Source organism: Scyliorhinus torazame, chromosome 8 (assembly GCF_047496885.1).
Source record: "Scyliorhinus torazame isolate Kashiwa2021f chromosome 8, sScyTor2.1, whole genome shotgun sequence".
NCBI classification, from domain to species: Eukaryota; Metazoa; Chordata; class Chondrichthyes; order Carcharhiniformes; family Scyliorhinidae; genus Scyliorhinus; species Scyliorhinus torazame.
Genome location: NC_092714.1, coordinates 227,929,637 through 227,956,649, shown reverse-complemented (window position 1 = coordinate 227,956,649; position 27,013 = coordinate 227,929,637). Strand labels below are relative to the sequence as shown.

The following is a 27,013-nucleotide window of genomic DNA, read 5'->3' as shown; positions in this document are numbered from 1 at the left end:
ATGCAAAGTGGCAAAGATTAGTGGGAGACTAGAGGACTGGGAAATCTTTAGGGGGCAACAGAAAGGTACTAAAAAAGCTATAAAGAAGAGTAAGATAGATTATGAGAGTAAACTTGCTCAGAATATAAAAACAGATCGTAAAAGTCTCCACAAATATATAAAACAATAAAGAGTGGCTAAGGTAAATATTGGTCCTTTAGAGGATGAGAAGGGAGATTTAATAATGGGAGATGAGGAAATGGCTGAGGAACTGAACAGGTTTTTTGGGTCGGTCTTCACAGTGGAAGACACAAATAACATGCCAGTGACTGACAGAAATAAGGCTATGACAGGTGAGGACCTTGAGATGATTGTTATCACTAAGGAGGTAGTGATGGGCAAGTTAATGGGGCTAACGGTAGACCAGTCTCCTGGCCCTGATGGAATGCATCCCAGAGTGCTAAAAGAGATGGCTAGGGAAATTGCAAATGCACTAATGATAATTTACCAAAATTCACTAGACTCTGGGGTGGTCCCGGCGGATTGAAAATTAGCAAACGTGACACCACTGTTTAAAAAAGGAGGTAGGCAGAAAGCGGGTAATTATAGGCCAGTGAGCTTGACTTCGGTAGTAGGGAAGATGCTGGAATCTATCATCAAGGAAGAAATAGCGAGGCATCTGAATGGAAATTGTCCCATTGGGCAGACGCAGCATGGGTTCATAAAGGGCAGGTCGTGCCTAACTAATTTAGTGGAATTTTTTGAGGACATTACCAGTGCGGTAGATAACAGGGAACCAATGGATGTGGTGTATCTGGATTTCCAGAAAGCCTTTGACAAGGTGCCACACAAAAGGTTGCTGCATAAGATAAAGATGCATGGCATTAAGGGGAAAGTAGTAGCATGGATAGACGATTGGTTAATTAATAGAAAGCAAAGAGTGGGTATTAATGGGTGTTTCTCTGGTTGGCAATCAGTAGCTAGTGGTGTCCCTCGGGGATCAGTGTTGGGCCCACAACTGTTCCACAATTTACATAGATGATTTTGAGTTGGGGACCAAGGGCAATGTGTCCAAGTTTGCAGACAACACTAAGATGAGTGGTAAAGCAAAAAGTGCAGAGGATACTGGAAGTCTGCAGAGGGATTTGGATAGGCTAAGTGAATGGGCTAGGGTCTGGCAGATGGAATACAATGTTGACAAATGTGAGGTTATCCATTTTGGTAGGAATAACAGCAAAAGGGATTATTATTTAAATGATAAAATATTAAAACATGCTGCTGTGCAGAGAGACCTGGGTGTGCTAGTGCATGAGTCGCAAAAAGTTGTTTTACAGGTGCAACAGGTGATTAAGAAGGCAAATGGAATTTTGTCCTTCATTGCTAGAGGGATGGAGTTTAAGACTAGGGAGCTGCAATTGTATCAGGTGTTAGTGAGGCCACACCTGGAGTATTGTGTTCAGTTTTGGTCTCCTTACGTGAGAAAGGACGTACTGGCACTGGAGGGTGTGCAGAGGAGATTCACCAGGTTAATCCCAGAGCTGAAGGGTTTGGATTACGAGGAGAGGTTGAGTAGACTGGGACTGTAGTCGTTGGAATTTAGAAGGATGAGAGGGGATTTTATAGAAACATATAAAATTATGAAGGGAATAGATAGGATAGATGCGGGCAGGTTGTTTCCACTGGCGGGTGAAAGCAGAACTAGGGGGCATAGCCTCAAAATAAAGGGAAGTAGATTGAGGACTGAGTTTAGGGGGAACTTCTTCACCCAAAGGGTTGTGAATCTATGGAATTCCTTGCCCAGTGAAGCAGTATAGGCTCCTTTTATTAAATGTTTTTAAGATAAAGATAGATAGTTTTTTGAAGAATAAAGGGATTAAGGGTTATGGTGTTCGGGCCGGAAAGTGGAGCTGAGTCCACAAAAGATCAGCCATGATCTCATTGAATGGTGGAGCAGGCTCGAGGGGCCAGGTGGCCTACTCCTGCTTCTAGTTCTTATGTTCTTATTTAAGTGACATGTTCTTTTTGTTAATGGCACTATCTTGTTTGGAGTGGTTAAGTTTCCTTCGAAAAGATTAACGTTGACAAAATCCCTGCAGACAAGACACAAAATTGATCAATGGATGAGCAGATGTTGTGTTTTAAACAATGGACCAACCTAGCAAGAAAGATTACAATACAGTTGGTCTGAAACTTTCTCGATTCCTGCCTTTGATTTATGGTGTATCTCTCCTTACTATTAACCTTGCATGTATACTGTTAATTACATTAAAAATTCCCTGTAAAAATTAAATGCAAAGAAAGTTTCGAATAAGATTTGATTTCAGAGACCAAATTTTGAGCATATTCTCTTTGCACTATCATTTCTTGGAAGTAGTTGTTGGAAATTTGTTTCAACCTGTTTAATGATAAAAATTGAGGGTAGATGTTTTCTATTCATGTTAGTTCATTTTAAATTTAAAATTGCATTCTCTGTAAACAGGGAACAGCGTGAAAAGGAAGAAATTGAAAAGTACCGTATGGAACGTCCAAAAATCCAGCAACAGTTTTCTGATCTGAAGGTGAGTTCTCTTGGCTTTCAGCATAAAACTCCATCTCTTTAAGATTTTTCTTTCTTTCGGTTCTCAATTGAATTCCCTGCACATGGAACATCTTAGCTAAGACCCTGAGTTCGGTGGCCAAGAGTCCAGATGGGCCCTCCTTTACTTCTGTGGGAAATTTTGTTTGCCTCAGCTTCAGGTGGCATGGTTGAAATTGAGAACCCAGATGAAGTATAGTAAATGTGGAACAGTGTTTTATCAGTTTGTCACTTAATGTGTCTGGAGTCTAATGCACTGGTATCTCCTCATTTGTAAGTAAATTATATTACCATTTTTAACAATGTTGATCTAACTCATTTTAAAAATATCCCTTCAGAGAAAACTGTCAGAAGTTACAGAAGAAGAATGGTTGAGTATTCCGGAAGTTGGGGATGCCCGTAACAAACGTCAGCGAAATCCTCGCTATGAGAAATTGACACCTGTACCAGATAGTTTCTTTGCCAAACATTTGCAAACTGGAGAGCAACACACATCTGTGGATCCCAGACAAACGGTAGTGTACCAAATATAAAACCTATCACTATTCAGATAAACAAGGATATCCAAAGCTGAAGGATAGCAAATTTATTGGCTAGCATTGTGACTTCATGACTGATTATTCTTGTGTATTTTATAATATTTTTCACACTAAGAGATCTAATCACAACTTGATGGAGATGGATCATTGTTCTATGGATGTTATAATAGATGTGAAACAGAGAAAATTGCCGATTATTTCTTGAAAAAGTCAGCGGATAAATTGTATCATTATAGTGCTGAATTATGCTTCAATGGACATGGGATGTGTGCATTAAAGCATAAAACTAAAAGAAAAAACACAATTACAAAGAAAACACATCCTTGTGAATGGGAAAGATACAGAAAGCAGCATGATAAGAGCTACAAAAAGGAGCATGAAAAGAAACTGGCAAGGGATTTCAACATCACAATTTTGTATAATTACATTAAAGAAAGAGGTTGGTCTGACTTCCGGTTGCGGCTATGCCTAGGTAGGTCGCACGTTCGGCAGCTCCCGCCGGGAACGGACTTTGTTCGACGGCTTCCAGTGTGGGAAGGTGACAGCAAGGTCCCCCTGACATTTTATGGATTGGACCAGGAGTGGAGCGGTTAAAAGAAGTGATCGTGGTGCAGCGGAAAGTGCGAGGGAGAAAAAGCAAGATGGCGGCGGGTGGAGACCAAGCAGCATGGGCGCAGTGGTCGCAGGAGCAGCAGGAGTTTCTCAAACGCTGCTTTGAAGAGCTGAAGACAGAAATGCTGGCGCCAATGAAGGCGGCGATTGAGAAGCTTGTGGAGACCCAGAAGGCCCAAGGGGCGGCGATCCGGGAGGTGCGGCAAAAAGCCTCGGAGAACGAGGACGAGATCTTGGGCCTGGCAGTGGAGGCGCACGAGGTGCTGCACAAGAGGTGGGCGGAAAAATTTGAGGACCTGGAGAATAGGTCGAGGAGGAAGAATCTTCAGATTCTGGGTCTCCCTGAAGGACTGGAGGGGCCCATCAATTTGCTGATGGGCGCGAGAGCTTTCCCGAGGCCCCTGGAGCTGGATGGTGCTCATTGGATCCTGGCAAGGAGACCCAAAGCCAACGAGCCGTCAAGGGCTGTAGTGGTGAGGTTCCACCGCTTTATGGACAGAGAATGTGTCCTGAGATGGGCCAAAAAAGAGCGGAGATCCAAATTTAACCAGGACTGGAGTTCGGAGGTGGCTAAGAAAAGGGCTGGTTTTAACTGGGCTAAGGCGGTGCTCCATCGGAAGGGGGTGAAGTTCGAGATGTTGCAGCCAGCGCGATTGTGGGTCATGTTCCAAGATCGGCACCACTATTTTGAAACGCCTGATGAGGCATGGAACTTTATCCAGACTGAAAAGTTGGACTCAAACTGAGGGTTTGTCGTGGGGGATGTTTACTGTGTTTGGGGAATGTTCTTTTTATTTTGGTGCTGGGTGGGGATGGGTGAATGGATTTGATGTGGGGGCTGTGGGAGAGTGTGGGCGTCGGTGTTGGAGGGGCAGAGCCCCGTGGAGGAAGAGGTGGAGTGGAGGCCTGGGGATGGGGAGTTGGGGTAAGGCTGCAAAGTGCGGGCTTTTTCCCGTGTTAGGAAGGATGGGGGCGGGGCCGGGTGGGAAGGGCGGTGCTGGAGAGGAGCGCGCACTGACTGCCAAGGGGTGGGGGGATTCTCACACTGGGGTGTCGATGGAATGGCGGGAGAGGCCGGGGTCTGCAGGAGTCAGCTGACTTACGGGAGTGTCATGGGGGGAGCAAAATGGCTAGATGATCTCGGGGGGGGAGGGGGGGGGGACTGGGTTGCTGCTGCATTGGCCAAAGGGGAGCTGGAAGTAGGAGAGATAGTCGGGGCGGGAGTCCGCCGCCTGGGGGACTGGAGGGTGCGGGAGGCGCAGGCACGTGGCTGACCTAGAAAAGGAGATGGCTGGTAGGCGGGGGGGGTGGTGGGAGCCCCCCGATCCGTCTGATAACTTGGAATGTGAGGGGCCTGAACGGGCGGCTCAAGAGGGCCCAGGTGTTCGCGCACTTAAAGAGACTGAAGGCAGACGTGGTTATGCTCCAGGAGATGCATCTGAAGGTGGCAGATCAGGTTAGGCTGAGAAAGGGATGGGTAGGGCAGGTCTTTCATTCAGGGCTGGATGCGAAGAACAGAGGGGTTGCAATACTGGTGGGGAAGCGGGTGTCGTTCGAGGCACTGTGTATATTGTAGTGGATAATGGAGGTCGATAGTGAGTGGTAGGTTGCAGGGTGTGCGGATGGTACTGGTGAATGTATATGCCCCGAGTTGGGATGATGCCGGATTTATGAAACACATGCTGGGTCGGATTCCGGATCTGGAGGTAGGAAGCTTGATAATGGGGGGGGACTTTAACATGGTGCTGGACCCAGCACTGGACCGTTCTAGGTCCAGGACGAGTAAGAGGCCGGCTGCGGCCAAGGTGCTCAGGGGATTTATGGACCAGGTGGGGGGAGTGGATCCATGGAGGTTTGCCAGGCCGCTGGCCAGGGAATTTTCCTCCTTTCCCCACGTCCATAGAGCCTACTCCCGGATAGATTTTCTCATTTTGAGTAGGGCGTAATCCCGAAAGTGGAGGGAACGGAATATTCGGCCAGAGCCATCTCGGACCACGCCCCGCATTGGGTGGAGCTGGAGTTGGGGGAGGAGAGGGACCCAGCGCCCGCTGTGGCGCCTCAATGTGGGACTGTTGGCGGATGAGGGGGTGTGCGGGCGGGTGCGGGGGTGCATTGAAAGATACTTGGAGGCCAACGACAATGGGAGGTGCAGGTGGGGGTAGTCTGGGAGGCGTTGAAGGCGGTGGTCAGGGGAGAGCTCATCTCCATTAAGGACCACAGGGAGAAGAGAGAGGAGAGGGAGCGGCTGGTGGGGGAGATTTTAAGGGTGGACAGGAGGTATGCAGAGGCCCCCGAGGGGGGCTACTTGGGGAGCGACGGAACCTCCAGATGGAATTCGACATGTTGACCACGGGGAAAGCAGAGGCACAGTGGAGGAAAGCGCAGGGGGCGGTGTATGAGTATGGGGAGAAGGCGAGACAGATGCTGGCACATCATCTTCGTAAGAGGGAGGTAGCGAGGGAGATTGGTGAAGTTAGGGATAGAGGGGGGAATACGGTGCGGATTGCGGTGAGAATAAATGAGGTATTTAGGGACTTTGTGGACCTGTACAGGTCTGAGCCCCCAGCGGGGGAGGAGGGGAAGCGACCATTCCTGGATCAGCTGAGGTTCCCGAGGATGGAGGAGGTGGCTGGTTTGGGGGCGCCGATCGGGCTGGAGGAGCTGGTTAAAGGATTGGGGAGCATGCAGGTGGGGAAGGCCCCGGGGCCGAATGGGTTCCCGGTTGAATTTTACAGGAAATACGTGGACCTGCTGGGCCCGTTGCTAGTGAGGACTTTTAATAAGGCGAGGCGGGGGGGGGGAACCTTGCCCCCGACAATGTCCAGGGTGCTGATTTCTTTGATCTTGAAGCGGGACAAGGATCCATTGCAATGTGGGTCGAATAGACCGATCTCACTCCTCAATGTTGACGCGAAGGTGCTGGCTACGAGAATTGAGGACTGTCCCGGGGGTGATTCATGAGGACCAGACTGGATTTGTGAAGGGTAGGCAGCTAAATACAAATGTGCGGAGGCTTCTCAATGTGATTATGATGCCCTCGGTGGAGGGGGAAGCGGAGGTAGTGGCAGCTATGGACGCGGAGAATGCCTTTGATCAGGTGGAGTGGGAGTATCTTTGGGAAGTGTTGCGGAGGTTTGGGTTTGGGGAGGGGTTCATCAGTTGGGTCAGGCTGCTATATAGAGCCCCGGTGGCGAGTGTGGCTACATACCGGCGGAGGTCGGAGTGCTTTTGGCTGTACCGGGGGACGAGGCAGGGGTGCCCCTTATCCCCCTTGTTGTTTGCACTGGCAATTGAGCCGCTGGCCATGGCACTGAGGGAGTCCAGGAAATGGAGGGGATTGGTCCGGGGGGGAGAGGAACACCGGGTGTCATTGTATGTCGATGACCTGTTGTTGTATGTTGCGGATCCAGTGGAGGGGATGGCGGAGGTCATGCGGATCCTTGGGGAGTTTGGGGACTTTTCGGGGTATAAACGCAACGTAGGGAAGAGTGAGCTCTTTGTGGTGCATTCAGGGGACCAGGGAACGGGGATAGACGAGCTACCGCTGAAGAGGGCGGAAAGGAGCTTTCGGTACCTAGGGATCCAGGTAGCTAGGAGTTGGGGAGCCTTGCACAAGCTCAATTTGATGCAGTTTGTGGAGCAGATGGAGGAGGATTTTAAAAGATGGGATATGCTGCCACTCACTAGCGGGTAGGGTGCAGTCGGTCAAAATGACGGTCCTCCCGAGGTTTCCCTTTGTGTTCCAGTGCCTTCCCATTTTGATCCCCAAGGCCTTTTTCAAATGGTTAAGCAGGAGCATCATGGGATTTGTGTGGGCTAATAAGAGCCCGAGGGTGAAGAGAGTGTTTCTGGAGCGGAGCAGGGACAGAGGGCTGGCGCAGCCGAATTTGTGTGGCTATTATTGGGTAGCCAATGTGGCGATGATCCGTAAGTGGGTAATGGAGGGAGAGGTGGCGGCGTGGAAGAGACTAGAGATGGCGTCCTGTGGGCACGAGCCAGAGGGCGCTGGTGACGGCACCACTGCCGCTCTCGCCGACAAGGTACACCACGTGTCCGGTGGTGGCAGCGACACTGAAGATCTGGGGGCAGTGGAGGTGACATGGGCGAGGACGGAGCCTCGGTTTGGTCCCCGATTCGGGAAAACCTTCGGTTCGTCCCGGGAAGGATGGATGGGGGGGTTTCGGAGCTGGCATCGGGCAGGGATTAGAAGAATAGGGGTCCTGTTCATCGATGGGACGTTTGCGAGCCTGGAGGCGCTGGAGGAGAAGTTTGGGCTACCCCCGGGAAGCGCTTTCAAGTACATGCAAGTGAGGGCGTTTGTGAGGCGGCAGGTGAGGGAATTCCCGCTGCTTCCGGCACATGGGATTCAGGATAGGGTGATTTCGGGTGTATGGGTTGGAGAAGGCAAGGTTTCGGCGATTTACCAGGAGCTGAAGGAAGAGGAGGAGGCCTCGGTGGAGGAGTTAAAGGGCAAGTGGTAGGAGGAGCTTGGGGAGGAGATAGATGAGGGTCTGTGGGCTGATGCCCTGAGTAGGGTTAATTCTTCCTCCTCTTGCGCCAGGCTCAGTCTAATACAGTTCAAAGTTACTCACAGAGCACATGTGACAGGGGCGAGGTTGAGTAGGTTCTTTGGGGTGGAGGACAGATGTGGGAGGTGCTCGGGGAGCCTGACAAACCACGTCCATATGTTCTGGTCGTGCCCGGCGCTGGATGGCTTTTGGAGGGGCTTTGCAAGGACTATGTCCAAGATGGTGAACGCCCGGGTCAAGCTGAGCTGGGGATTAGCATTATTTGGGGTATTGGACGAGCCGGGGGTGCAGGAGGCGAAAGAGGCCGGTATTCTGGCCTTTGCGTCCCTGGTAGCCCGGCGGAGGATTTTGTTACTGTGGAAAGATTCAAAGCCCCCTAGTATGGAAGCTTGGATCAATGACATGGCAGGGTTCATCAAGCTGGAGAGGATAAAGTTTGCCTAGTGAGGGTCTGTGCAAGAGTTCCTCAGGCAGTAGCAACCGTTCCTCGACTATCTCGCAGAGCGTTAGGAGGAGGTCAGCAGCAGCAGCCCAAGGGAGGGGGGGGGTTTCTTTTGGGGTGGCGTTTGGGTGAAGGTGTTTTTTTTCCCCTATTTGTGTTTTTAAATGTTATATGGGGGGTTATTGTTATATGGGGGAAATCCAATGTATAAATTCAGATTGTTGTGCTCTTTTTGTTGGGGTTGGGGGGGTGGTTTGTTGAAAAATTCGATTAAATATATATTTTTTAAAAAGAACGAGGTTGGTCAGAAGCAATTTTGGCTGCTTGAAAACTGATGACGGTGATGCCAATTATATGGAAATGGAGGAAAATGTTGAATAATTACTTCCTGTCAGCTATCCTAGGTAAACACATTATTGAATCAAGGACAGAGACCCAACAAAATTAACCGAAGTAAAATAGCAGTATGGAAAAAAATTAATAGCACTCAAAAATGACAGTCCCAGGATCAGCTGGTTTCCGGTCGCAGGGTTTTAAAGGAAGTAGCTGAGAGCATTGTAGATGGTTTAATTAAAACGTTTTGAAGTTCTCTAATTTTAGGAACTATTCCTTTAGATTGGAAAAGCGTATAGTCACTGCTATTTTAAAAAGATAACCGAGCGAAACTAGATAAATCAGGTAGCTTAACACTTGTTTTAGGGACGTTGCTGAAGTCTACAAATTAGGATAAAATGACTGGACACCTTGAAAGTCTCCAGCCGAGTGCCAGCTTGGGTAGATCATATCTGGCAAACCTGATGAAAAATTGGGCAGGTGAATGTATTTGAATATTATTTATATAAACTACGAGAAGGCATTTGATGAAATCCCTCCTAGTAATCTGTTAGCTGAAAATGGTGCTCTGGAATTGAAGTCAGATTATTGGCTCAGGGTGACAAATTAGGAATGATGGGCCAGTATTCTAATTTGCAGGATGCCCCACAAGGACCTATGTTGGGGGCCTCAACTATTCATTTAGACAGTGGGTGAGAAAGCCACATGTCCAAAATTGCCAGTGACACAAGAATGGAGATATTGTAATCGGTGTCACTGAAGCATAAAATTACAAAGCACTATTAATAGATTAAATGAATGGGCGAAACTGTGGTAAATGGATTTTACTGCGGGAACAAGTGTGGTTTTTTATTCTTTCGTGAATGTGGTGCCACTAGCAAGGACAAAAACAAAAACTTACCCTTACCTAATTGCCCTTTTTAATGAGCGGCTTGCTATGCCAAGTCAATCGCATTACTGTGGACTTGGAATCGGACCAGGTGAAGATGGCAAATTACGTCCCTTAAAGGACACTAATGAAACAGATGTTTATTTTTCATGGCAATCAGTGAAATTGTAATGGTCTAGCTTTCAGTTCCAGATTTTATTTTATTTTAAATTCCACCATGTCCTCAGGACATTAGCATGGACCTCTGGATTAACAGTACATCACCACTATGCTAATCTAACACTAACCTCCCTCTTTCTTGTTGGACCTAAAAGGGTTAAAATTGGATATTTTTGAAATGGTGGAAGGCTAGAAGCAGCGGAGGTCCAAAGAGATTTAGGGGTCCAGGTACACACAATTAAAATGCCAAGCCAGGTACCGAAAATAATCAAAGGCTAATTTTTATTTTGGTTTGCACTATGAACCTTTTCCATATGGGCTCAGCAATTGCCCACCACCTTCACAAGGACAGCAAAGGATGGGCAATAATTGCCAGTCATGCCCACATCCCAAAAGTGTATTTTAAAATGATGCATTAAGCCTGTAAGCGTTTACTTTGGGCAGCAAGGCAGCACAGGTGTTCGCACTGTTGCCTCACAGCGCCAGGGACTCGGGTTCGATTCCCGGCTTGGGTCACTGCTTGTGCGGAGTCCGCACGTTCTCCCTGATCTGCATGTGTTTCCCCTGGATGCTCCGGTTTCCTCTCTCAAGTCCCAAAAGACGTGCTGTTAGCTGAATTGGACATTCTGAATTTTCCCTCGGTGTACCCGAACAGGTGCCGGAACGTGGCGACTAGGGGATTTTCACAGTAACTTCATTGCACTGTTAATGTAAGCCTACTTGTGACACTAATAACGATCATTATTATTATTTGAATGTACTTCAGTGCAGAAATCTTACTGTTTTTTTTGTTGTGTAATTTTACTTAACCACCAGATGGCAGTGCAAGTATTAGCATTTTTGGCATTTGCCAATTGGTTGCATTGTATTAATTGTAATTATCAAAGGAACTTGGGAGTAGCATGTCATTTCTCGTAAAGGCGCACTGGTTTTCTGCATATTGCGGGACATGTCCACGCAGACATATACGTATACAAATACTTGGGGGGTGGGGAGGATCAAATAAGTGACAGCTAGTGGCTGGCTTGAGTCATGGTACAGTAACAGATGTGATTCAAATTGATTATGTAAAATTTACACAAGTATAATGTTTGGAACTTTGAATAACTTAGTTTAGTTCAATTCGCAGTACCCGTGTATCTGAGTCGGCCAGCACTGGGTTCAAGACAGCAAGACTTAAAATATAATCAAGGCTGGCATTTCAATGTAGTGCTGAGGGAGTGCTGCATTTATTTGGGGGGTTGGGTGGGTGCAATGTTTTGCATGAGGTGTTAAACCAAGACCATTTTGGCTTGCTTTAGCAAATGTAAATTGCCACTGCAATTGTCCAAATGGTTTGAGGTTCTTGCAGCTTTCGTGGACGAATGGGGACTGCGGGGTGGACAAGCGAATGGGGTCACAGCACCAAGTTGAGAGAGTAGAAAGGAATGTAGTTGTAGTAGGTGACAGCTAGTTAGCAGGATAGATAGGATTTTTGAGTGTGGATTCTGAAAGCTATGTTGCCTGGTGCCAGGGGGAAGATCATCTCTATCCTGAAGAGGAACTTGGGGTGGGAGGGGCAGGATCCAGCTATCATGGTGCACATGGGTACCAATGACAGAGTTAGGACTAAGAAAGCAGTTCTACTGACTTAGTATGAGCAGCTAGGAGCTAAAACAGAATCATAGAGTTAATAGCTGAATTGCTACCTGAGCCATAAGCCAATTGACATTGTAAAATAAATCAAAGAGTTGAATGCGTTCCCAATGCATCCTAATATACTATGCGCTCCTAATATAACAAACAGAACAAAACTCCAAATCTAAACCCAAACTATAAAAAGTCAACCCCAACAAATGCAAGAATAAACATGGAACCCCAACAATTCAGCATGCCCATTCCCAACACCCAAAACCTTAGTCACGCAGTGCCCAACAAAGGAGTCTGTCTCTCCCGGCTCATCAAGCAAATAGCTCTCTCCCTCGAAAGTCATTCTGAGCCGAGCCAGGTAACCACACCGAACCAGACACCACTATTCATAATCATAGAATCTACGGTACGGAGACATGCCAACCAAAAAGCCCATCTAAGCAGTATAATCATAGAATTATACAGGAGGAGGGGGCATAGTGGAATTGTCGCTGGACTAGTAAACCAGAGACCCAGGGTAATGATCAGGGTCAGATGATGGAATTTAAACTCCATAAAATACCTGAAAATAAAAGTCGAATGATCATGAAACTATTGTTGATTGTTGTAAAAACCCATCTGGTTCACTAATGTCCTTTAGAGAAGGAAATCTGCCATCCTTACCTGGTCTGGCCTACATGTGACTCCAGAGCCACAGCAAACCCAGCCCTGCTGACCCTGCAAAGTCCTCCTTACTAACACCTGGGGCCTTGTGCCAAAGTTGGGAGAGCAACAGCAACATAGTCATACTCACAGAAACATCTTACAATGTCCCAGGCACCATTATCACCACTCCTGGGTCTGTCCTGTCTCAACAGCAGGACAAACCCAGTTTGGCGCAGTGGTATACAGTCGGGAGGGAATTGCCCTGGGAGTCCTCAATGTCAACTCTGGACCCCATGAAGTCTCAAGGCTGCAGGTTAAACATGGGAATGAAACCCCCTGCTGATTATCACGTACCGGCCACTATCAACTGATGAATCAGTATTCCTGATTGAATACCACTTGGAGGAAGCACTGAAGATGGCAAGGGCGCAGAATATGCTTTGGGTGGGGGACCTCAATATCCATCACCAAGAGTGGTTCGGTAGTACCACTACAGACCGAGTTGACCAGGTCATAAAGGACACAGCTACAAGACTGGGACTGCAGCAGCTGGTGCAGGAACCAACAAGAGGGAAAAACATACTTGACCTCATCCTCACCAATCTGCCTGCTGCAGATACACCTGTCCATTACAGTATCGGTAGAAGTGACCACCACACAGCTCTTGTGGAGACAAAGTCCCGTCTTCACATTGAGGATACCCTCCACCAACCACCACACAGCCCTTGTGGAGACAAAGTCCCGTCTTCACATTGAGGATACCCTCCACTGTTGTGTGGCACTACCACTGAACTAAATGGGATAGACTTAAAACAGATCTAGCAACTCAAGACTGAACATCCATGAGGTGGTGTGGGCCATCAGCAGCAGCAGAATTGTATTCAACCACAATCTGCAACTTCGTGGCCTGGCATATCCACCACTCTCCCATTACTACCAAGCCAGGGGATCAACCCTGGTTCAACAAAGAGTGCAGGAGGGCATGCCAGGAGCAACATCAGGCATTCCGAAAAATGAGGTGCAACCTGGTGAAGCTACAACAGGGGACTACTTGTGTGCCAAATAGCATAAGCAGCAAGTAATAGATAGAGCTAAGCGATTGCACAACAAATGCCTCAGATCTAAGCTCTGTAGTCCTGCCATATCCAGCCGTGAATGGTGGTTGACAATTAAATAACTCACTGGAGGACGAGGCACCACAAATATCCCCATCCTCAATTGATGGAGGAGCCCAGCACTTATGTGCAAAAGACCAGGCTAAGGCATTTGCATCAATCTTCAGCCAGAATAGCCGAGTGGATGATCTATGTCGAACTCCGGAGGTCCTCAGCATCACAGATACCAATCTTCAGCCTATATGATTCACTCCCAAGTGATATGAAGAAAACAAAGAACAAAGAAAAGTACAGCACAGGAACAGGCCCTTCGGCCCTCCACGCCTGCGCCAACCATGCTGCCCGTCTAAACTAAAATCTTCTACACTTCCGGGGTCCGTATCCCTCTATTCCCATCCTATTCATGTATTTGTCAAGATGCCCCTTAAACATCACTATCGTCCCTGCTTCCACCACCTCCTCCGGCAGCGAGTTCCAGGCACCCACTACCCTCTGTGTAAAAAAAACCTACCTTGTACATCTCTAAACCTTGCCCCTTGCACCTTAAACCAATGCCCCCTAGTAATTGACCCCTCTACCCTGGGAAAAAATCTCTTGACTATCCACTGTGTCTATGCCCCTCATAATTTTGTAGACCTTTATCAGGTCGTCCCTTAACCTCCTTCGTTCCAGTGAGAACAAACCAAGTTTATTCAACGTTGCCTCAAAGCTAATGCCCTCCATACCAGGCAACATCCTGTTAAATCTCTTCTGCACCCTCTCTAAAGCCTCCACTTCTTCCTTCTGGTAGTGTGGCAACCAGAATTGAACACTGTATTCCAAGTGTGGCCTAACTAAGGTTCTATACAGCTGCAACATGACTTGCAAATTTTTATACTCAGTGCCCTGGCCAATGAAGGCAAGCATGCCATATGCCTTCTTGACGACCTTCTCCACCTGTGTGGCCCCTTTCAGTAACCTGTGGACCTGTACACCAAGATCTCTCTGACTGTCAATACTCTTGAAGGTTCTACCATTGACTGTATATTCCCTACCTGTATTAGACCTTCCAAAATGCATTGCCTCACATTTGTCCGGATTAAACTCCATCTGCCATCTCACCGCCCAAGTCTCCAAACAAACTAAATCCTGCTGTATTCTCTGACAGTCCTCATCGCTATCCACAATTCCACCAACCTTTGTGTCGTCCGCAAACTTACTAATCAGACCAGTTACATTTTCCTCCAACTGAAGGTGCTGGATACTGCAAAGGCTATGAGCTCGGACAATATCCAGGTAATATCACTGAAGACGTGCTCCAGAACTTGCAGCACCCCTAGCCAAGCTGTTCCAGTACAGCTACAACACTGGCATCTACCCGGCAATGTGGAAAATTGCCCAGGTGTGTCCTGTACACAAGAAAGAGGACAAATCCAATCATGCTAATCACCGACCTATCAGTCTACTCTCCATCAGCAAAGTGATGGAAGGAGTCATCAACAGGCTATCAAGTGGCACTCAGTAATAACCTATTCACGGACGCTCAATTTGGGTTCCGCCAAGCTCACTTAGCTCCTGACATCATTACAGCCGTGGTTCATATATGGACAAAAGAGCTGAATGCCAGAGGTGAGGTGAGGGTGACTGCTCTTGACATCGAGGCAGCATTTGACCGAGTATGACATCAAGGAGCCCTCAGAAAACTGGAGTCAATGGGAATTGTGGGGGGAACTTACTGCTGGTTGGAGTCATACCTGGCACAAAGGAAGATGGTTGTGGTCGATCATCTCAGCTCCAGGACATTATTGCAGGCGTTCCTCAGGGTAGTGTCCTAGGCCCAACCATCTTCAGCCTCTTCATCAATGACCTCCTTTCCTTCATAAGGTCAGAAGTGGGGATGTTTGCGGATGACTGCACAATGTTCAGCACCATTAGCGATTCCTCCGATAATAAAGCAGTCCATGTCCAAATGCAGCAAGACCTGGACAATATCCAGGCTTGGGCTGGCAAAAGGCAAGTTACATTAGCGCCACACCAGTGACAGGCAATATCCATCTCCTACAAGCGAGGATCTAGGACTTGGCTCCCCACTCTGCAACTGGATCCTCGATTTCCTGACCAACAGACCACAATCAGTAAAAATGAACAACAACACCACCTCCACAATAGTACTCAACACCGGGGCCCCGCAAGGCTGCGTACTTAGCCCCCTATTCTATCCCTGTACACACATGACTGCGTGGCAAAAATTTGGTTCCAACTCCATCTACAAGTTTGCTGACGATACGACCATAGTGGGCCAGATCTCTAATAACGACAAGTCATAATACAGGCGGGAGATAGAGAACCTAGTGGAGTGGAGCAGTGACAACAATCTCCCTCAATGCCAGCAAAACTAAAGAGCTGGTCATTGACTTCAGGAAGCAAAGTACTGTACACACCCCTGTCAGCATCAACGGGGCCGAGGTGGAGATGGTTAGCAGTTTCAAATTCCGAGAGGTGCACATCTCCAAAAATCTGTCCTGGTCCACCCACGTCGACGCTATCACCAAGAAAGCACAACAGCGCCTATACTTCCTCAGGAAACTAAGGAAATTCGGCATGTCCACATTAACCCTTACCAACTTTTACAGATGCACCATGGAAAGCATCCTATCGGGCTGCATCACAGCCTGGTATGGCAACTGCTCGGCCCAGGACCGCAAGAAACTTCAGAGAGTCGTGAACACCGCCCAGTCCATCACAAGAACCTGCCTCCCATCCATTGACCCCATCTACACCTCCCGCTGCCTGGGGAAAGCGGGCAGCATAATCAAAGATCCCTCCCACCCGGCTTACTCACTCTTCCAACTTCTTCCATCGGGCAGGAGATAAAGAAGTCTGAGAACACGCACAAACAGACTCAAAAACAGCTTCTTCCCCACTGTCACCAGACTCCTAAATGAGCCTCTTATGGACTGACCTCATTAACACTACCCCCTGTATGCTTCATCCGATGCCAGTGCTTATGTAGTTATATTGTATATGTTGTGTCGCCCTATTATGTATTTTCTTTTATTTCCTTTTCGTGTATTTAATGATCTGTTGAGCTGCTCGCAGAAAAATACTTTCACTGTACCTCGGTACACGTGACAATAAACAAATCCAATCCAATCTAACCACTGCCACTCGACATTCAATTGCATTATCATCGCTGAATCCCCACAATCAATATCCTGGGGTTACCATTGATCAGAAACTGAACTGAACTAGCCATATTAATACTGTGGCTACCAGGACAGAGCAAAGGCTAGGAATCCTACCCTGCGTAACTCACCTCCTGACCCCCCAAAGCCTGTCCGTCATCTACAAGACACAAATCGGGGAGTGTGTGTTGGGAAGTAATTAAACACATGTTAAGGGCTTTGATTGGTGTCAGGATGAGATAAAGTATCATAATTGTAAGATTGTCCTTTAACTGAGTGAATGGGTTGTGCAATCTCGAAATTAGAAACGTTGTCTTGTACCTAACAATTTTATTTCCACGAATGGTTTATCAATTGACAGTTTTGTCAGTGAGTTGCTGAACATCAAGTGTATTTCTGACTTTCAGTTGGGTATTTTTCAGTTTAAAAAATAGATTTAATTTAAATTAAATTAAAATTAAATCTGACAGCCTGAAATGGGATATGATATATTAAACCAAATTTTATTTCACTTTTGTTTTCAGCAGAGAAAAACATGGTGTTATTTGAACAGAAAAGATTGGATTTGTTATTACAGTTGTTTATTCTTCACGATACTCCAGTCCAGAGTTTGATATGTGATGTTTTAATTGTAGCAATTTTCTGGCTTGACATCGCCGTACCCTGGTGGCTTGAATTCACCATATCCAGGGGGAATGACGCCAGGTCTGATGACGCCTGGATCAGGAGAATTGGACATGAGAAAAATTGGTCAAGCTCGAAACACCTTGATGGACATGAGACTGAGCCAAGTAGGTGAATGACAGTCTGGTTAATGATGTGACTAAATATTTACAGCATTAAAGAAGATGTATCCTTAAAAATATTTCTAAGAATTTACATGGATTATTTTTGGATGATGTAAATGCATTTAACTGTTATGCTTCTTTTGAGGTGTCTGATTCCGTCAGTGGACAAACTGTTGTTGACCCGAAAGGCTATCTGACTGACTTGAATTCTATGATTCCAACACATGGTGGAGATATAAAGTAAGTGGCTAGGAATTAAGGTTGCAACATCTTGGCAGTGTAAATAAATTACACTTGTAGCGAGTAGCATATGTTGTACGGAATACAAGAGCTCAGATGCTTATACCAAATTCCTGTACACGCTGGTTACTGTACACGTATTTTCCATTTACGATTTCAGTATTTAAAGTAACCATTCATTCAAGTACTGTATAATAAAAATTCAGACTTTTTGGATTTATTTTCTACCCTTCCTGGAAAGAAGGAAAATCCCAGTTTGGAGGGTAAACCTGAAATGATGTTAATAATTATTTCAGTGTTGAAAGGTTTCTTCACATTCACTGACGTATGATCATGTAAACCTGAGAAAAATCATGTATTTCTTAATAGCAGCTTTTGCCTGGATTTTCTGGTTGCAACAGTGGCAAAAGTTGGAAGGTTCATCATTGTTGAAGGCTGGGACCCAGAAAAAGTTCCGACTTGCATACATGTACAGTATTTACCTGGGAGATTTTAAATTCTGGTGGGCAGAATTAGGCTGCCCAGACTGATTGAGAATGCCTCCAACACTGACGTTAAGTGTTGGAGACTTGTGCTTGAAGTCACGTACCTAGCCAGCAACTTATCCCAGAATTCTGGCATATTACAGGCATATTACACTGATTAACAACAATAGCTTTGTTGGTAAGGCCCAAATTTATTTAAAACTAAATCTTAACACCCACTCCCCACCTCGCACCCACCTTTGACGATCATGAGACATCCAACTGTGTAACGCATTGTGCTATAAGACCTGAAGCCCTTGCCGTTGTGATTTCTTTTCAGTGGTACTTTGTCAAAATGTGTTTAATGGTTTGCAAAATATCTGTTTACAGTTAAATATTATGTTCTTGTAACAGTGACATTAAAAAGGCCAGATTGCTACTCAAGTCAGTACGTGAGACCAACCCTCATCATCCCCCAGCATGGATTGCATCTGCAAGACTTGAGGAAGTAACGGGCAAACTGCAGGTGGCCAGGAATCTAATTATGAAAGGAACAGAGATGTGCCCAAAGGTATTCTGTGTTTTCAGGTGGCTTGATGTTGTGTATTGAATGTGCTTTTCTTGCAAATATTTAATTCAATGAGATCTTTATTCCATATCATAGAATCCCTACGGTGCAGAAGGAGGCCATTTGGCCCATCGTGTTTTCGTGTCTGCACCGGCCTTTGGAAAGAACACCCTACTTAAGCATAAACCTTCACCCAATTGCAGTAATCCCCACCTAAACCTTTTGGGTGCTAAGGGGCAATTTAGCATGGCCAATCCACCTAACCTGCACATCTTTGGACTATGGGAGGAAACCGCAGCACTCAGCAGAATCCCACGCAGACACTGGGAGAAAGTTCAAACTCCACACAGACAGTCACCCGAGGCCGGTATTGAACCCGGGTCCCTGGAGCTGTGAGGCAGCAGTCCTAACCACTGTGTCACCAAGCCGATCAAATTGTTTTAGCAGATTGTATTTCATCATATAGCATGTATTTCATTCTCTAATAGTGTATAAAGAATGTAGTGCATACATTCTTTGATAGCTTGACATGTCGGTTGAGTCAAGAAGTTGCAGTATCTTTCTGTAGTTTTATATATCCATAATTTTTCATTTTCAAATAAATGCCTATCCTGCTGTCTCTATTTTCACTCTAACTAGGGCTCTTACTAATTTTGAGGTTCCCTTGCCACCTTCAATTCTCCAGGCTCTTGTACTGAGGGTAAACTTCATTTTTGTTGTTCTTTATTCTTTCATGGAATGTGGGCGTTGCAGGTACGGCCAGCATTTGTTGCCCGTCCCTAATAGCCCTCAAAATGAGTGGCATTTAAGAGTCAACCACATTGCTGTGGACTGGGGTCACATGGAGGCCAGACCAGGTGAGGAAGGCAGCTTTCCTTCCCTAAAGGGCATTAGTGAACCAGGTGTTTTTTTACGACAATCAATGGTTTCATGGCCATCATTAGACTCTTATTGAGACTGTTTGTTCCTGTGATTCATTTTTCTCTAAGCTTTGCTGGAATTTATTTCTCCTCTCTTCCTTGCAGTGATCTCTTGCAAAATCAGGGCTGCTTTTATGCTGATTTTTAAAAGGCACAGCAATTTGCACGTAATGCATCTTTAACATAGCTGAACATTCTAAAGTGTGTCACAAAAGGCAAGAGAAATAAACAGAGAAAGTGCAAGGAGAGGTCTTAAATACTTTGTTGAAGTGGTAAATTTTGAACATGGGGAGGGAATATAGTATGATGTAGGATAAGAAAGAAAATTCCAGAACACAGGGCCAAGCTGGCCAAAAGGTTTGCCACTGACCACTTGGGAGAAGGAGATGGACGAGTTAAAGATTCAGTTGTTAGAGGGCTGTGAAAATTGCTGCCTGTCAGTAAAGGCAATAATTAAAAAAAATTTTTTTTTTTACAGTACCCAATGCATTTTTTCCAATTATGGGGCAATTTAGCGTGGCCAATTCACCTACCCTGCACATCTTTGGGTTGTGGGGGTGAAACCCGCGCAGACACAGGGAGAATGTCCAAACTCCACACGGGCAGTGACCCAGGGCCGGGATCAAACTTGGGACCTCGGTGTCGTGAGACAGCAGCGCTAAGCACTGCGCCACCGTGCTGTCCGTCAGTGAAGGCAATCATAGCCATAAAATAATTTAAGTTGCATAAAAGTAAACCCAAGTTAGTGTGTTTTTCCAATATTGTGCATTTCTAGAGTGAAGATGTTTGGTTGGAAGCAGCCCGATTGCAGCCTGGTGATACAGCTAAAGCAGTGGTAGCAAATGCTGTCAGACACCTGCCACAGTCTGTTCGTATATACATACGCGCTGCAGAATTGGAAACAGACATTAGAGCCAAGAAACGAGTTTTGAGGAAAGGTGAGTACCAAGTTTACAATTAAACATTTTGGTCTATGCACCTGTACTTTTAAAAACAAAATCCACCAAATAACTGAAGAGAAACAGGTAGCAAGTGTTTTCTTTGTTAGCAGTAAGGCTCCTTTCCAAAATCATTAGCCATTTTCTACATGTTTCTTCATGGATGTCGTTCCCCACAACAGCTGTTGACACAGGCACTGAATAGCCAATTTCTGTCAAAGATCAAAAGGATGTCCCATGGAGAAATTGTAAAAAATTGCCAATGAAAAAAAAAATCTGTAGAATGTGTAACAGACCAGTCCGTTACCATCTGTTTTGCACCCCTGCCAAAATTGAATTTGGACTCCTGTCTTGCAACTGCGGCAGTGTGGTGGTAATGTTGGACTTTAACCTGGTGTTGTAAGAAGTCTGTGCTCACCCCAGTCCAACGCCGGCATCTCCATATCGTGGTAATGCGGCAGTGTGGGCGAATAATGCAGAGGTTCAAACTAATATTGGATATCTGAATCAAAACCGTCTGTGGCAGTTGGTGGAATTTAAGTTCAGTTAATTAATAAATCTGGAACAAAAACAGAAGTTAGCCTCAGTAATGGGGACTATGGATAATTGAATTGTTGTAAAAACCCGTCTGGTTTGCTAATGTTCTTTAGGGATGAAAATCTACCATCCTTGCCTGGTCTGGTCTACATGTGGCTTCAGACCCACAGCAATCTGGCTGACTCTTAACTGTCCTCTGAAATGGGCTGGCAAGACATTCAGTTGTATTGTAGATGGGTAACAAATACTGACCTTGCCAGTAGTGCTCACATCATGAACAAATATGGACAAAATAAAATTCTCCAATAAAATTTAAATGCTTTCATTGTTTTCCTTCAGTCTTGTCAACATTAATCCACTTCACGTTGCAATGTAAATTTGAAAGGCAGGTCATTTAAAGTTGTATTTTACTGCTAAAGCACTATGTAACATTTAAATTTAGCTTGAAGAAACACAAAATTGGAAAATGATCAATTGCCTGGGTTGGCAAAACTGCCTTTTCTGAGGTTTTTTTTCCCTTCTGTGAATTGTGTCAGTTTCTGGCACTGTCCCACATCATATTAGGAAAGTTATCAGTGGGGTGATCTCAGAACCAATTAGACAGATTTTAAATCTTATCTAGAACTTTTAGGAGAATTGACTGCATTCATTTGTAATTAGAATTGTATTGGATACTATGTGTGCTGTATTCTGGGGAAATGGATGTTTTATTTTTCAGTTTTGGTCATCAACGTTTTGATTTTTCTAAAGTTCAGAGGATGGTCCTTCTTTGCTTTCAGATGGTGCAGGGTTTGTGATTTTGTAGTGACACAAAGGAACTTTTTAAATTAGTAGTAACAAAGCCCAGCCACACCACACAGGAAATGTTTGTTTTTGATTTTGTTTTAATGGAAGTGAGATAATTTGTTTTTGCGAAGAAGATTTTCATGGTGTACTTTGTTTTTGAAAGTGCAACTGGTAGGCACATCATTTATAAGTTCAAATGCTTCCATAAACTGATTTCTATCTAATTTCTTGTGTTTGGTGAGTTTTATTAATCTAAAAGTATGCACAATTAGTGACGACGGCTTCAGTTGTATCTTTAACAAATTTGATCAGACAAATGTAAGCTTGCGTTCTAATAGTTAAGATGGCATTTAATTACTAAATGTTACCAGGTGTCATGGTACATTCAACATTGTTTTAAAGACGAGACAAAACATTAAATGAAAGATTCAAAATTACTTTAAATTTTTAATGTTTGTTTTGGCTACATTGCTTTCACATATCTGAAGCATTGTTTTTAACCTACAGAACAATTAGGATCTGTTGATTCCTGAAACTTGGCTAAATAGTAGTTTAAGCCTTTACTACTTTTTTTTTAACAAACCATTTTATTGAGGTATTTTAGGCATACAGAAAAAATGACGTTGTACAGTACAAATAAAAAAAGAAGTCAAGACACAAATTACACATGAAACATACTACAAACCACGGCTCTGTTCACGCACGGACCTTCCTCAATATCCCCCTACTCTATTCTACCCTAGCTCCCCCCCTGCTGATGTTTACTCCTCTGTGAAGAAGTCAATAAATGGCTGCCACTTTCGGGCGAACCCTAGTAGCGAACCTCTCAAGGCGAACTTGACTTTCTCTAGGCCAAGAAAGCTCGCCATGTCCGATAGCCATACCTCAGCCCTCGGGGGCTTTGAGTCCCTCCATGCTAACAGTATTCGTCGCCGGGCTACCAGGGAAGCAAAGGCCAGAATATTGGCCTCCCTTTCTTCCTGGACTCCCGGGTCCTCCGAAACCCCAAAGATTGCCACCTCCGGGCTCATTACCACCCCAGTTTTCAACACCCGAGACATGACATCTGCGAATCCCTGCCAATACCCCCCCCGAGTTTAGGGCACGACCAGAACATGTGTACATGGTTAGCTGGCCCTCCGGTGCATCTCGCACACTTGTCCTCCAGCCCGAAGAATCTGCTCATCTGGGCCACCGTCATGTGGGCCCGGTGCACGACCTTAAACTGGATCAGGCTGAGCCTGGCGCATGTTGCGGTCGCGTTTACTCTGCTCAGGGCTTCTGCCCGATTACCGTCTCCAGCTCCCCCCCCCCCCCACCCCCCGAGCTCCCCCTCCCACTTAAGCTTCAGGTCCTCGGTCTGCGTATCCTCAGCTCTCATTCGCTCCTTGTAGACGTCTGAAACTCAATCCTCTCCCACCTCTCCCCTAGAATCTACCCTGTCCTGCCTCCCCTTCAGCGGGAGACGTGGGAAGGACTGTACCAGTCTGCGTACAAAATCACTCACCTGTAAGTATCTAAAGTCAATCCCTCTCGTCAGCCCAAACTTCTCCTCCAGCGCCCTCGTGCTCGGAAAGCTCCCTTCCAGGAACAGATCCCCCATCCTCACAATCCCTGCCCTCCTCCACAGTCGATACCCCCCCCCCCCCCCCAACCCCCGTCCATGTTACCTGGGGTAAATCGGTGGTGGCCTGATATTGGGGTCCACACCGATGCTCTTACCTCCCCTACATGCCTCCTCCACTGGCCCCAGATCCGAAGAGCCGCCACCACTATCGGGCTGGTGGAGTACCGTGCCGGCGAAAGCGGCAGAGGCGCCGTGACCAGGGCTTCTAAGCTAGTGTCCCTGCACGAAGCAGCCTCCATCCGCTCCCAAACCGACCCCGCACCCACCATCCATTTCCTTATCATCGCTATGTTGGCCGCCCAATAATAGTTGCTGATGTTTGGCAACGCCAGCCACCCTTCGCCTCTGTTCCCTGCCCATACAAATCCCAGGATAATTTTATTCAGCCCCTTAAAGAAGGACCGCGGGATAAAGATGGGGAGACACTGAAAAACAAACAAGAACCACGGGAGAATCGTCATCTTAACAGTCTGCGCCCTCCCCGCCAATGACAACGGGAGCGTATCCCACCTCCGGACCTCCTCCGTCACTCGTTCCACCAGTCGGGACAGGTTGAGCCTATGCAACCTGCCCCAGTCCCGTGCCACTTGAATCCCCAAATATCGGAAACTCTCCCCCACTAGCCTGAACGGCAACCCCTTCAGCCTACTCTCCTTCCCCCTCGCCTGAATTACAAACAACTCTCTCTTAGCCATGTTCAGATTGTATCCGGAGAACCGGCCAAATTCCCTCAGGGTTGCCACAATACCCCCCCCCCCCCCCCCCCCCGGACCAGCCCCTAGAAGCTCTCAGTGCAATTGCCAGCGGCTCTATGGCCAGTGCAAACAGCAGTGGGGAGAGAGGGCAGCCCTGTCTTGTCCCACGGTGCAGTCTAAAGTAGTCCGATTTCGTCCTGTTCGTTCTTACACTTGCCTCCGGGGCCTGATACAATAGCCTAACCCAGTCGATGAACCCCCCCCCTCCAAACCCGAACCTCCCTAGTACCTCCCACAGATAATCCCACTCGACCTGGTCAAAAGCCTTTTCAGCATCCACGGCTACGACTATCTCTACCTCCCTACTCTCCAGGGGCATCATAATCACGTTGTTGCAGCCTTCTTATGTTGGCCACCAGCTGCCTCCCCTTTACAAACTCGGTTTGGTCCTCCACAATTACATCTGGTACACAGTCCTCAATTCTGGTCACCAAAATCTTGGCCAGTAACTTGCCGTCTACGTTAATCAAAGAGATCGGCCTGTATGACCCACAGGCCTCCGGGTCCTGATCCCGTTTCAGAATGAGCGAGATGGTGGCCTGCGACATCGTCGGGGGTAAACTCCCTCTGTCTCTTGCCTCGTTAAAGACCCTGACCAGCACCGGCCCCACTATCCCTGCAAATTTTTTGTAAAACTCCACCGGATACCCGTCCTGCCCCGGGGCCTTACCCGACTGCATGACCTTCAGGCCCCCCAACACCTCTTCGATCCTGACCAGGGACCCCAGTCCATCCACCAACCCCCTCCCCACTCTTGGGAAGGTCAGTCCGTCCAAGAATCGCCTCATCCCTCCCGGTCCCCCAGGTGGTTCCGAAGTGTACAGCTTCCTATAAAAGTCCCTAAAGACTATGTTCAGGCCTGCTGGATCACCCACTTGATTACCTTCCCCATCCACTACCCTCCCTATTTCCCTAGCCGCTTCCCTCTTCCTCAGTTGCTGCGCAAGCATTTTACTGGCCTTCTCCCCATGCTCATAAATCGCGCCTTTTACCTCTCTAAGCTGCTCTACAGCCTTGCCTGTAGTCAGCACCCCAAATTCGGCCTGCAGCCTCTGTCGTTTCCTGAGAAACTCTGGCCTCGGGGATTCCGTGTAACTCCTGTCCGTCCATAGAATTTCCTTAATCAGTCGGTCCGTCTCTGCCCTATCTGTCCTGTCCCTGTATGCCCGGATTGAAATCAGCTCCCCTCTCACCACTGCCTTCAGTGCCTCCCAGAGCACCGCTGCCGAGACGTCTCCAGAATTGTTCACCTGCAGGCAATTCTGCATGCATTTCCTCAGCCTCTCGCACACCGCCTCGTCTGCAAGTAGTCCAACTTCCAGCCTCCATGGTGGGTGCTGAAAGCTGTCCTTACAAAACTGCAGGTCTACCCAGTGCGGAGCATGGTCCGATATGGCAATTGCCGAATATTCTGCCCCCACCATTCCGGCCAGCAGGTCTCTACTCACAAAAAGTAGTCAATTCGGGAATACACCTTGTGTACGTGGGAGTAGTACGAGAACTCCCTCGCCGTCGGCCGGCTAAATCTCCACAGATCTGCTCCCCCCATTTTCTCCATGAACCCTCTCAGTTCCTTTGCCATCGCTGGCAACCTGCCTGTTCTTGAGCATGACCGGTCCAGGCTCGGGTCCAGGACCGTATTAACGTCCTCCTAATAAAATCCATGTTGTCCCAATTAGGGGCATACACACTGACCAGGACTACTCTCATCCCTTCGAGCTTACCCCTCACCATAATGAACCTGCCATTCCCATCCACGACTGTGCTCTCCGCCTCAAATTGCACCCTTTTATTAATCAGGATCGCAACCCCCCTCGTCTTAGAATCAAGCCCCGAATGAAAAGACCTGACTGACTCAGCCCTTCCATAACCTAACCTGGTCTGCCACTTTCAGGTGCGTCTCCTGCAACAAGACTATGTCCGCCTTCAGAACCTGCAGATGCGCGAACACACGCGCCCTCTGCACTCAGCTAGCCTGGGGCTCCCAGCCTCGGCTCCAGCCCGTCTCCCACCGATTATTCCCAGTCATCCCGACCCCCGACCCCTCCACACCACTTCCCCAGATCAGCCCTACTTAAGCAAACACTCTATGCAAGTCATAAACAACCCCCACAATAGCACAATTCAAGTTAAACAAGAAGAAAAGAGATAAGAATTAACAGGCACTCTTCAGTCCTTCCCATACAGACACAGAAAAAAATTGCACAAAGTTCCCCTGAAGCTTCCATTTTAACCCAACCCTTTGAACTGTTTTCTTTATTAATTCCCCCCCGAGCCAAACTCCAAATAAGCAAAGAGCCCAAACAGGAAACATTCAGGCACACCACGCAAAAAACAAACAAAAAAAGGATACGTCCCAAAACGGGAGAGACACCACATATACTTAAAAGCTCTAACATGAGTCCAAACGTCCTCAGCTCAGGGCCAGCCCTTGCTTCTTAACAAAGTCCATCGCCTCTTCGGGTTCCTCGAAATAGTGGTGCTGACACTTATACGTAACCCACAGTCGCGCCGGATAAAGCAGCCGAATTTCACCTTGTTTTTATACAGTATCTCCTTCACCTGCCTGTAGCCTCCCCTCCTCCTGGCCACCTCCGCGCTCAAATCCTGGTACACACGGAGGGTGGTATTGTCCCAAATACAGCTTTGTGTGCTCTTTGCCCATTGCAGCACCCGTTCCTTGTCCAGGTACCTGTGAAAGCGTACCACCATCGCTCGTGGGGGACCCCCTTGTCGCAGCTGCCTCACCTGCACTCTGTGTGCCCCGTCCACCACCGGCA

General features: G+C 47.0%; 1 protein-coding gene across 1 annotated transcript in view; it reads left to right on the top strand.

The window, feature by feature from the left end:
* The window catches only part of prpf6 (PRP6 pre-mRNA processing factor 6 homolog (S. cerevisiae)), a 110,025-nt gene that overhangs the window by 9,993 nt on the left and 73,019 nt on the right, over window positions 1-27,013 (top strand). The window contains exons 4-9 of the mRNA XM_072514866.1: window positions 2,459-2,537; window positions 2,893-3,069; window positions 17,246-17,401; window positions 17,544-17,638; window positions 18,517-18,673; window positions 20,366-20,528. Coding sequence (XP_072370967.1) covers window positions 2,459-2,537; window positions 2,893-3,069; window positions 17,246-17,401; window positions 17,544-17,638; window positions 18,517-18,673; window positions 20,366-20,528 — 827 coding nt within the window. The remainder of the gene's footprint in view (window positions 1-2,458; window positions 2,538-2,892; window positions 3,070-17,245; window positions 17,402-17,543; window positions 17,639-18,516; window positions 18,674-20,365; window positions 20,529-27,013) is intronic.